Source organism: Paramormyrops kingsleyae, chromosome 8, assembly GCF_048594095.1.
Source record: "Paramormyrops kingsleyae isolate MSU_618 chromosome 8, PKINGS_0.4, whole genome shotgun sequence".
NCBI lineage: Eukaryota > Metazoa > Chordata > Actinopteri > Osteoglossiformes > Mormyridae > Paramormyrops > Paramormyrops kingsleyae.
Genome location: NC_132804.1, coordinates 35,247,215 through 35,259,522, shown reverse-complemented (window position 1 = coordinate 35,259,522; position 12,308 = coordinate 35,247,215). Strand labels below are relative to the sequence as shown.

Here is a 12,308-nt window from a genome sequence, read left to right as displayed (position 1 = left end):
TACAGTAAGCATTACCACCATTAGACGCATCTTGACAAAGCACCATATTACAATGAAACAACTGTACAGGGTTCCATTTCAAAGGAACAATGCCAGAGTGAAGGAACTTCGACGTGAATACGTACAGGTAAGTGTTTCAGTCCTCTACATTTACAATACAAAAGAGGAGCAGTCAAATAGCTGAGTCTGTACCATTGGATCAGTACCACATTGACACTGTATATTCAGAAAGCTAAACAGGCCCCTGTGTGATGAGGTGGTTCAATTCTGTATGTGTATCAGTGTAGTTGTGTACTTTGAGTAATGCCATCCATACAGTACTGTACAGTACAGTAATATGTACTTTTTCTTGCAGAGAATGCTCGCCATGGATGGAGCTGCTCAGCCTCATGAGTGTATTTACATCGATGAGGCTTGATTCAATCTGACGAAAAACAGACGACGGGGGCGTAATCTTATTGGCCAAAGGGCAATTGTGCACGTCCCTGGGCAACGTGGAGGAAATATTACATTGTGCGCTGCCATTAGCCTTCAAGGGCTACTGCACCATCATGCCAAATTGGGGCCCTATAATACACAGGAAATACTCACATTTCTTGATGGTCTTCATGACATAGTCATACAGAATAGACCAGAGCAGCCCAGGTTTGTTGTTGTGTGCACTGTTAGAAATTACCAGCATTTCACAATAATGAACAGTATTATTTTACAGTAACTTGTTGTAATTAAGTTTCTCTGTAATATCCCAATGAATACCTGTAAAAACTACAGTATCCTTGGATTTTACAGCATTTAACTCTTATTTTACAGTAAAATCTTGCTAATCTAAAACCTGCTGTTATATCACAACAAGGTCGGTAATATCACAGCAACACAATGAAAAAAATTAAGGATTTCACAGCATTAAACAGTATAATTACAGTGAAATATTGTATTGAAATATGCCCTGGGAAGTCACATGACATAACCGAACTGTTTTAATTAAACTGAAGGCGCCGTCGTCTCCCTCTTTTCTTGCGGGCTGAATGGAGAAGGTGAGCAGCATGCATGTTTGCAGCACTTACTGTACACCCATGCTATTTTAATATGATAATTTACTTTCAAATGAACGTTTATCGCATGACACAGTTCACATTGTGTTAGCAAGTGCCCGGAATTGTTGAAAGTTCTCTCACAGCATTTGCTAATAGTAGTTAGTAATGACGACAGTTTCGCTAATAATTTTTCATGTCACTATCACCGTTTAGACAAATCTGGTGTTTGTAAAGTTTATAAAAACCAATGATGGGACAAACATTACTATTTATGTGTGCACATTTCTGTAATTAGTCAAGGTTATCATAGATTAGCAGGGCTAACCGTTAGCGGTTTAACTTTAATAACTTAGTGATTCAAACGGTCCATAAAAAAAAATTCCAGCGGATATCCTAGTTACAACATGACTGAGCTAGTGTTTATTGTCGCGACGTGTACTTTTCAAAGTGTTATATGGTTAGGCCATGTAGCCCATGTTTGATTTGAAGCTGAACTGGAGGATGCTGGTCAGTTAGCCGCCGGATGTGTTCTCGTTCCTGACTCAGTACTACCTGTTGTATTCATATTTGTTCGCGGGGTGTAGTCTGCTCTAGAGTGAGAGCCTGCGGCGGTGCACGTAAGTGTTTTGCTGCATATGTAGTGCCCTCAGTTCGATGTAAGTGATTTGAGAAGAAAGATAACAGGGATGTGGTGTTTGTTCAAGAGTTTGGGTTGTATCATTGGACATTCTCTGGTTGTATTTAGTTATTCAGTACACCAGCCGCGCGCTGTGGAATCAGTCTGTATTCACGAGAATCTCAGCAGGGACGTAGTAGATTAATTGAGTTCTTTGTTGAGGCAAGCCGTGAATGTTCGTTGTCATCTACTGAGAGTATTTTGTATTTTTCTACAGGTGAGCTGGTGTTAAAAACGAATAACATAACCTTGTTAGCGTAAGTGACATGTAATGACATAGAACATTTTATTTGTTTCATGTGTTTAGGCCACTTAAAATTAATAAATTGTTTTACATGACTCAAACTTCTAAAATATTGGTGAGTAGGGGATTTTATATTTGTAGCGAAAAAAATATAACAGAGATATACTAAAACTAGAAAAGTTCTCAAACAGCTCGCAAAGGGTAACATTACTCGGTATATTGATGTTCTGCCAAGATTTTAATACCGTGGGCCCACACACAATCTGACAAACGATAAAAACCATTGTCCGAGAAGCGTCAAATTGAAAAATCCGATGCTGACATTACTTATATATTTTTACAGTTTTAGAAATTGTTTTTCTATTGTTTTTATTATCTGTATTGTTATTTTTTTGCTGATCCTATGGATCCTGTCCTTTTTTTGTACTGTCTTTTTTCATTATTGCTGCTGTTTTCTCAAAGAATTTCCCCATTGTGGGATTAATAAAGTCTAATCTAATCTAATCTAATCTAATCTAAAGATTTCTCACCCACGGTGGCCATTTTGAGAGAAACACAAGATGATTTCAAACGACCACCGTTAGTTGTTAAACTAACGGTAAATGGTGTACGTGCGTATTGACGATCTCTAACAGTTTTTGAGGTGAAAAAAACGGATTTTTTGAAAAATATAAAAAATATCGAGGCGGCACCAAAAAATTGAGGCGGGCGGCCATATAAAACAATTTATTAATTTTAAGTGGCCTTAATTTAGAAGCGATATATGTGCCGTTTGCCATGCTAGCTGTCTAGCTTGTTTTGTGTCATGAATAGCCCGCGTATGGTTTCCCGCTTTGACATGTATTAGTGACGCTTCGGCTATGAGTTTTCAATGTAAGAAGAGTAGATTAATTTAGTTCTTTGCTGAAGTAAGCTGTGAATGTTCGTTGCCATCCGTACTGAGAGTATTTTGTATGTTTCTACAGAAACAAAGATTCATTAAATGTGTGGCATCAAGACCATTGAGTCTTTGAGTCCGCTACACATATTCGAGTAAAGTTGCCGAACTCGATTCTCCTCTCATGAGTGGTCTTTCCGCACATAGACACTGTGTTTCCCCGTGTTAGCTGAAGCTAATAATACAGCATCCTCTAGTTTAGCTACAGGGCCTAACCATAACACATTGAAAAGTACACGTAGCGAAATTAAACACCAACCTTTTCACTTACGTTCGTTTTTCTTATTTCTCCCTCTTCTTCTCTCATAAACCCGGCAATTCACTTCCTTTGCGTCTTTTTATTTGCAGCGTTTCTTTTATTGAGATTATCGGTAATCACGTTATCTACTACCGTTTGTTTGACATGAAATTCAAACTGAAATTCTTATTGTTGGTTGCCTTTGTGTAATTTCTCCTTTTTCTTTTCTTTTCTTTCCAGGTCATCAGAGGGTGAGGCTAACCATCCTGTTCAGTGTCAGGCTAAGAGTGAGGAGAAATAGATTAGGTAGGTGACTAGTTAACATGCACCACAATGTTCAACTGTAAATTCGTTGGCTGTGAGCATGTGTCTGAGAATGTGTGTAACTATGTTCAGCACACAAAACTGCATAGCAATGCCCCCAATTATCACTACCAGTGTGGGGTGCCTAACTGCTCACGGAGGTACAGAAAACACACAGGACTGCAAATTCATATGTATAGGCAGCATAGGTCCTACCCTCAGGCTGCTGGGCCTATACTTCCTGGCACATCAGCTCTACCACCTGACACACCCTTGAAATGTCTGCTTGAGGCTTGTGCATTTAAGTGTGACACTTTGGCCTCTCTTATTAAGCATTTGAAGGCGCACATAAGGGGAGGAATGGAAACTAGATGTCCATTTAGAGGTTGTGATTGCAAGTTCACACACGTGATGACTTTTGCTTCACATATTTCCAGAAAACATAGGTGTGCAGAGGATTCAGTTTTAGATGACCTTGTTTTACAAAAGTCTATTGCTACAGAGCCGTTGCCAGGACCCAGTCAGTCATATTCAGAGGCTGCCGAGGAACATAATGAACCACAAATGCCATTAGCTGTCGACGAAAACCTATTTTTACAGAACCTTACACTTTTCTACCTGAAATTGCAATCTAAGCTACTCTTACCAGCAAGCTCCATTCAAACCATTATTGATGGCTTTCAAAGTGCTCATGAACTTGGCCTGTCCAATTCCCTAAACATTCTGAGTGAGAAACTAAAAGAACTCGGAATCCCTCAGGCCATTATAAGCAGCATCATTGAGGAAATGAACAGAGATGATCTACTCACACTCTATAACAGGGGAATGCTCAGTACAGATGCAAAGAGGAAGGCTGCTTTTAAAGAGTGTTTTAACTATGTTCATCCCGTTCCTTTGCTCTTGGGCAATGATGAAAATGACAAAGAATGTTTTGCTCAGTATGTTCCTATACATGAGACATTGGTGACACTTTTCAAAAATGAGTCTCTACGCGAACAGTATACCATGACACGTTTGCAGCCATCTACTGATGCTGTCTATCAGGATGTCAAGGATGGAGAAGGCTTTCAAAGTAATCCAATGTTGAAAGCTGATCCTTCTTCACTTGGTTTAATACTGTACCAAGATGCCTTTGAGGTTGTCAACCCCCTGGGCTCAGGGAAAAAAAAGCACAAGGTTTTAGCGGTTTACCTAACTCTGACTGACATCTTGCCTCATAATAGATCTTCTATTGATCAGATGCAACTTGTTGTCTTATGAAGGGAACAGGACTTTAAGTATTTTGGGGCAAATAACGTTTTTGTTCCCCTGATTGAGGACCTCAAAATTCTGGAGCAGAGAGGTGTAGTCACATCTGATGGCATTGTACTAAAGGGCTCTTTGGTTGCCATTGCAGGAGACAACCTGGGATCCCATTCTATTGGGGGATTCTTGGAGAACTTCAGTCGGTCTACTTATTTTTGTCGCTACTGTGAGGTGTGTAGAGGTGATTTTCTGACTAATCCTATATCGCATGGTACCAAAAGAACAGCCCAATCATACGCAAGTAATTTGCAAGAGCAGGAAACTACTGCCACTGACTCTGTACCTGTATGTGGCATCAAGTTTGACTCTCCTTTCAATCAGCTTTCACATTTCCATGTTTGCCAGCCTGGCCTACCACCATGTCTAGGCCATGACTTATTTGAGGGAGTCATAGCTTCCTTTATATATTCACCGTTTAGTTGAGGATAATCATTTTACATACCTGCAGTTAAACAGGTGCAAGAACCAGTTCAGATATGAAGTTAACGATGGTAAGGACAAACCAGCAGACCTCTCTCCCAGCAGCGACAAGCTCAGTGGGCATGCAGTTCAGAACTGGTGTTTGCTTAGACTTCTCCCACTCATGGTGGGTGACAGGATTAAAGATCCCTGCGAAAATGAGGTGTGGCAAATCATTTTGCAGCTGAGGGAGATTGTTGAGCTCATCTGTGCACCGGTCATTACAGAGGGCCAGGTTGCGTATCTTAAAGTCCTCATAGAGGAGTACATAGACAACAGGACAAGGCTTTTCCCCAATGCCCCCCTCAGACCAAAGCACCATTATCTGTGCCACTATCCATCTCTCATCATTCACTTTGGCCCACTTATTCGCCTATGGACACTCCGATTTGAGAGTAAACATACATTTTTTAAACAGTGTGCCAGAAAATTGCACAATTTTAAGAATTTGTGCAAAACTCTAGCAGAGAGGCACCAACTTCTACAAGCGTACTTGAGTGCGGGAAACTTGTTCCCTCCACTTGTACAAGCAGAGAAGGGGACTGATTTTCATGTTGACGATTACAATGACAGGATCAGGGCATCTGTAGCCAGTTGTCCATTCCAGTTACAGTCGGCAGTGGCTTGTAACTATGTTACAGTCAAAGGCACAGATTACAGAAGGGGGATGTACATTTTACTAGAGAACAGTGATGAAGGGCTTCTTATGGGGAAGATTATGCTAGTTATTGTTGTTTATAATTCGGTCTATTTTGTCTCAGAGAAACATACTTTTGTAAAGTTATGTGACACAGGTGTGTACTGTGACCTAGGAGTGGCCCAAGACAATTATGTGTGCATTAAGCAGGAATGTCTACTGGACTACTATCCTCTTTCAGCATACAATGTGTATGATCAGTCCCTTATTGCTCTCCACCATTCTTTCCCAGAGGCAGTATGAGCAGGGAGGAAAGTGAGGATACAGGATACGTGAGGAGAGACGTGAGTAGTAGAGCAGGCTATGTAGTCATAGCAAACAAAGGTTTTTTTTTTTTTGGTAGCCTTTAATAAAGTTGATTTTGTCTTTAATTTGCTTTGTTGATTGAACAGACTATAGTAGGAAATATGCATACAGTGTAGGGATGGCAAAAATGAGAAATTAGTGTTTCGTGATTCACTACTTAATGGGACTAGGTCAAGGAAGCTGTGTGGTCATACCTGCCTGGTCTCCCTGATGACCTTCTTACCACCATGCTGGATGAACTTGGGGTCGAGTCTATTGAAGATCTGACCTTGGTGGAGGAGAGGGATCTGGTGAAATACCTCAAACCTATCCAAAGTCGGAAGTTAATGAAGGGCATCAAGGACGGTAAATTCATCTGTTCACCCATTACACTTTTCACTCTTTCATGTCACTGAACTAGGGCCTTAGAACATTGGCACAACTGGTAGACAATAGACTTTGTATAACTATAGTCCCAAGCTCACACATTTACCTGTCAGATACTATTGGATGAAGTGATTAATCTCAGGTGTGCAGCACAGCTTATAGACCTTATTCATGTGTGTGACATTTGTTCAGTGTGACGTAATGGGTTGGGGAAATGTATAATAGGCATAAAAAATAATAATTGTAATTACAAACTCCTCAGAACTGGGCTGTTTTTCACTGCTGTTTTGACATCTGGAAATACATAGATGTGAATGCAGCTGATGCTTATTACTTGCATGCATTTCCAAACTTAATAACAATAGCAGTGAAAACCAATCAGACCCTGTTATGATGAGTTTGTAATTCCAATAGTGTATTGGCCTGTTTTTTTAACTATTGTTTTTTAAGTGGCATTATCAGAGCAATGAGTCAATGGACACTTCTGCGTTCTCCCCACCCATTGTCACATTCGAACAAATGGCACTCGCGTAAATAAATTCAGATTGCTTCATCCAATAGTGCTGACAGGAAACCAATGTGTGTGCTTCCTCCAGGAAGTACTGGAGCAGGACTCCAGTAAAGCACACAGTCTATTGACCCATAGCCCTACATCTTGCCCTATCTTACTTAATAAATTGTTTTTGTGTCTTCTAGGACTTGTTACTCTTAATACGGAGTTGGTCTGTACTCCTGATCCAAGTGCTCCAAGTTCTCCAAACACAACATTCCAGTCTCCAAATCAACTGTTGCCCAGCCCTCCAAGCACTGCCCCAAGCACGTCAAGCGCTTCACTGCCTGGCGTACCATGGCATGTTGACTTTCGTCTCAACTGGGATCAGGTGTCATCAGCCATTCGACTTAGAGTGGAAAAAGAAGAAAGACCATTGCCAGACGAGAGAAAGGCCTTCGTGATCGTGCTCGTGGACCAAATGATGCAGCACGACCGCAACCCAACCAGAGCCATGTGCCACAGCGTTGTGAGAAACATTGTCAGGTAGGGATGGGACTATTATCAATATTAGCTGTCAGTTAATCCCTAGCCCCACCCCCTTCAACTGTTTGTAACTTTCACTGATTCATTCCCTGCACCTATGATGTAACAAGGGTGCAAAAGTGAAGACTTTGTAAACATGGTTGTTTAAACAGAGGTAGTATATTCAAGAAAACCATACTAATTCACATGTTTTTATGAAGGTCTTGTTCAGCCTGATGTTTTTTTTGGTCTTGTTCAGCCTGATTTTTTTTTTATTTTAAACATGGTTCCTTTAAGTAATACTTACATTAGCTGTACGCTTCTGTCGTAAGTGCCACAATGGTGACATATTTTCTAATTATCCCACCCACATTTTCAGGAGCCATCCAAAATCATTTGGCGACATTGGCAAGCACGGTGATATTGCTGGAGACGGATGTCACTCTCTTCTGCAACAAGTAAAAACAAGAGTGGAGTACAAAAATAGGTATAACACTCTTGCTCAACGCCGCAGAGAAAGAAGACCGCGCACGGGAATGGCAGGAGAGGCCAGACTGGCAAGAGGCCCTGTTGACCAATACGGGTATGTGGCAATATGCATGTAAAGTCTGTCAATATTTGTTCAAAAGCATTGTATATGACCATGAATAACCCTGAAACAGGACAAAACATACTTTTCTCTTGACTACTTTATTGACACTTTGACATGGACCCTTTTCACAGCAAGCATGTTGCGATGTTAATAGTGTAGTAAACACAGGTGTAATTAACTGTGATTATGGCCTTGTTCCATTTAGGATTTAGCTGAGCCAGGGCGCTGATATTGTGCATAGTGGCTCTCTGGCATGCATGGTTGTGGTACACTAAATACCTTGACCTTAATTAGTTTGATAAAATACACCTGTGTTTACAACACTATTACACTGTAACATAACTTCTGTGGGATGGGACTATTTAGACAGTCACAACAGGGAATCAAACTGCTGACCCTTCAGTCATGAGACGACTTGCTCCAACTATAACCGTCCCCAATAGTATTGTTACCCTGTGATGCCCGCTCCTAGGTGTGTCAGGTGGGGCCCAGCAGATTTGCCAGAGGGGGAGACCGAGGCAACGTTGGAGAATATGAAGAGGGATCTGCTGAACATCTACTCAGGCATGCCATCTACTGTCTTTTTAAGTAATTTTGTTTAGACTTTAGTAATTGGTCAAGATCTGTGTGTGTTGGGCGGCTACAAGACCAAATTGTTACTTGGGTACTAACAATACATTTGTATGTCTGTAAACACAGAGGAAGGAATGAGTGGGGCAGAGAGAGCAGAACCAATGATGGAAAAGACATACGTCATCCTGCGGAAATACCTTAACAAAGTGCCTGCTGCAGCGATGTCTGAGATCAAACAGGAATGGCCATTTCTCTTCTCTCAGAAATGCCTATTTTCACACTTTGGCCTCCTGACGGACGTCGATGTCCTTCAGAAGCTACAGGAGGCAATTAGTCGACGAGGACAGACCATCCTGGATTACTGTGCAACACTGGACAACCCCAAGATCCGTGATGTTCTGGCCTGCTATGATCCAGACTCTGACAAGGCTGCCTGCATCCTGCTGCTCCTAATGTTGTACTTCAAAGAGCCGAAAGAGAGTTTGATGCTTGAAGTTGATGTAAGATTTTTTATTCTAATATTTAAAATGCAAAATGGGTGATTGCATTATCAACATTTACCTTGCATGAATTACTACCTCTGACCAATGAACAATATTTATCCTTTATCCTACGTCCATGCTATTTACTATGTTACAGCCATGTGCCACTGCTGTGGACGTCAATACTGCAGAACTCCCCAGCACCCCCTGCTTGATCATTCAAGGTAATGTTACTTTGATCTAGTATCGACATTTCTAACTCATTATTTTGTTTTCATTCTAGAAATCTATATGACCACAATAAATAATTATAATTATAATAAGAATTACATTTGTATAGCCCTTTGTATCTTAAGCAGATCACAAAGTGCTCATAACACATAATGTTGTATCTGTTCATTTCAGGTGACATGATGAAGTCCTCTGGATGGCTTTTATCCATCGAGGGACATGTCGTGATGGGCCCACACCCTTTCTTTTTACATGGAGTAGCTGCTTTCTTCAGCAGCTATTACATCTTCAACCTTGAGTATCCTGCCGCTGGATCGTCGACGCTGGAGTTCATTCAAAGGTATTTTATAACGATCACATTTAATCTTGTAATTCACATTATAGTACAGGCTTCCAACTCAATGATTGTCTTGAGGTTTAAAATGCTGACAAACGAGGTACCTGAGGTTAGCCTGTTGAGACCATCCTGATCTCGCGAACTCATTCGATTTCGCTAGTTTGGATTATAAATCTATTAGGGTTTGATGTGGGGAAAAAGCACAGCAAAAAGCACACCTTGATAAATGCTGTCTGCAATACACACTGTAAGTCTATTTAAAACTGAAACTATCTTTGCTTATTAACAGGTGCTTCCTGGGCATCAATCCTGAAAGAGGCTCAAAGACCAAGAAGCGGACAACAATGAACCCTCATGTGAGCACCCTTTTGAGGAAAGTTATTGACTTTGAGTGGGCATTATAGTTTTTTTTTTTTTTTTTTTTGCAGCGTTAGTTGTCAGGCTCAGTTTTGAGTAGCCTTGTTATTTTTGTAATTTTTCAAGACAACTTTGCACTACAAGATTGTTACACAATGCTGTTGCGTGTGGACTCATTATAATGTTTGAGACTGAGAGGAGCGCCTGACCCCTTTACGACATTCCTTCATCACTCTCTCCCTTGCTCTCTTATCTTGCCATGAAGGCCTCATTCCCATCCTGTCCATTACTGTTATTGTGACACAGCTAGGAGTTGTGAGACAGGTAGTTGAATTGCAAGTTTGCACAATTTGTCTGTATTTTAAGATGGATTTATTATTGTTATTGTGACACAGGTAGTTGAATTGCAAGTTTGCACAATTTCTCTGCATTTTCTGCATTTTAAGTACATGTACTGTAATGTACCTGTACATTGAAAAATATTTCTTTTTTAATAAATATGCCATTGGGCTAACATTGACTTTACCTCAGAGTTGTTTGTTGGGGGGAGGGGGTTAATTGTACAATGATTGTAAATTCACAGTAAATGGAAGCTTCATCTGCATTACTTTTACAGTAAGTTACTGGACAATTTTAGCATGACTTCCACAGTGTACATTGTAAATTCACAATAAATTATTGTCAACTTGTACATTACTTTCACAGTGCACACTGTAAAAGTACAGGGCCTTGTTGTAATGATGTACAGCAAAAGGTTGTAATTCCCCAGTAATATACTGTAATATCACAGTAATTGCTTTGTCATTGAAGCTGTGGAGTTACAGTATACAGTTGTGCTTTTACAACAATGCATTGTAATATCACAGATATAAAATTAAAGTAAATTACTGTGAGTATATTTCACATTATATTGCTGTAATCCTTACTGTGAAAGTCATGCAAAATTTATCCAATTATTTATTGTAAATTCACAACAAAAAATTTTACAGTGTGGGATAATGTTAGTTTCCACCGGGCTGCTCTGGTCCAAGACTGGTTTACTAATCATGAAGGATTTGAAGTGGTGTACTTGCCCCCTTACTCCCCATTTTTGAATCCTATAGAGGAGTTTTTTTCAGCATGGAGATGGCGCGTATATGACCGCCAACCCCACGCCCGAATGCCACTTTTACAAGCAATGGAACAGGCCTGCGGAGATATTGAAATCAGGTCAATTCAGGGATGGATTAGACACACAAGGGGATTTTTTTCCCCGATGTTTAGCCAGAGAAAATATTGCTTGCGATGTGGACGAGGTCCTGTGGCCCGACCCCGACAGACGGCAGGATCCATACATGTAACTTCTTTTGTGTGAAGTTCAGTTTGTTTTATTTTTGCTTTAACTGAATTTCCTGTCATATAAATTTCACTACTGTAATGTAATTGCAGTATTTTGATTTCAGTATTTTATTTTTGGAATTATGTGAAACATTTGGAATTGTAACTGAATAAAAACAGTAAAAGTGAAAGACTGCAGTGTTTTATATAAAGTAGACTAGTGTGTTGCCGCTGATATGAGAGTGTATTGACATGTGGAAGTGGGCATCATTTAGTCATCAAAGTGAGGTTTTGACAAAGGATTGTTCAGTTTTGATGGCAGAGTTTGTATTTGGCATAGATGTGAATGGTTTATTTCCCAGTGTTTTTCCTTACTTCCTTGTGTGTAGAGTTTTGGCACCATGAGCCAAGTTTTGCAAAATGTGTTCAAGCAATGGACAAAAACTGTATTTTCGGCATGGCGGTGGAAAGTGTACGACAGAACCTTATGTCCGTGTTCACCTCCTCCAGGCCATGGAAGAAGCCTGCCTAGACATATCAGTAGATGCATGCCAGGGGTGGATCAGGCATGCATGAGGATTTTACCCCCGCTGCCTGGCTAGGGCCAATATAGCCTGTGATGTGGATGAGATTCTCTGGCCTGATCCAGACCAAAGACAGGATGCTGAGGTGGAATAATGTTTTTGGTGTGTGTTGTACTGTATAGTACATGAATAAAAATGTGTCACTGTATATACATTGGTTGCGTCTTTTGTGTTCATCATGTGAAAAGATTTTTGCGGGGAAGAACCACAAGCAACATAACTTGCCAGTTTTGGCAATATTGTTTTTAATTTATT

At 40.4% G+C, this 12,308-nt stretch overlaps 1 protein-coding gene across 2 annotated transcripts; it reads left to right on the top strand.

The window, feature by feature from the left end:
- Window positions 1-441: 441 nt before the first annotated feature.
- LOC140592329 (uncharacterized) lies at window positions 442-10,217 on the top strand. 2 transcript variants are annotated; one of them, XM_072715743.1, is made up of 12 exons: window positions 442-645; window positions 993-1,034; window positions 3,370-3,435; window positions 6,126-6,177; window positions 6,370-6,544; window positions 7,262-7,601; window positions 7,960-8,163; window positions 8,645-8,736; window positions 8,872-9,245; window positions 9,385-9,451; window positions 9,633-9,798; window positions 10,085-10,217. In XM_072715743.1, exons 4-12 carry the CDS (start codon window positions 6,133-6,135, stop codon window positions 10,197-10,199), a joined length of 1,578 nt encoding a protein of 525 aa, XP_072571844.1. In that variant the 5' UTR covers window positions 442-645; window positions 993-1,034; window positions 3,370-3,435; window positions 6,126-6,132; the 3' UTR covers window positions 10,200-10,217. The 2 variants fall into 2 exon arrangements, with proteins under 2 accessions (XP_072571844.1, XP_072571845.1); XM_072715744.1 differs by lacking the exons at window positions 442-645; window positions 993-1,034; window positions 3,370-3,435 and adding an exon at window positions 4,836-4,908.
- The last annotated feature ends 2,091 nt before the right edge of the window (window positions 10,218-12,308 follow it).

What these genes read in the sequence shown, in the direction of transcription:
- LOC140592329 (XM_072715743.1), top strand. Translation starts at nt 6,133, where the DNA reads ATGAGCAGGGAGGAAAGTGAGGATACAGGATACGTGAGGAGAGAC. An exon ending in TCTGCTGAACATCTACTCAG is followed by an intron (nt 8,737 to 8,871) that starts GCATGCCATCTA and finishes CTGTAAACACAG; the next exon opens with AGGAAGGAATGAGTGGGGCA. An exon ending in ACGCTGGAGTTCATTCAAAG is followed by an intron (nt 9,799 to 10,084) that starts GTATTTTATAAC and finishes GCTTATTAACAG; the next exon opens with GTGCTTCCTGGGCATCAATC.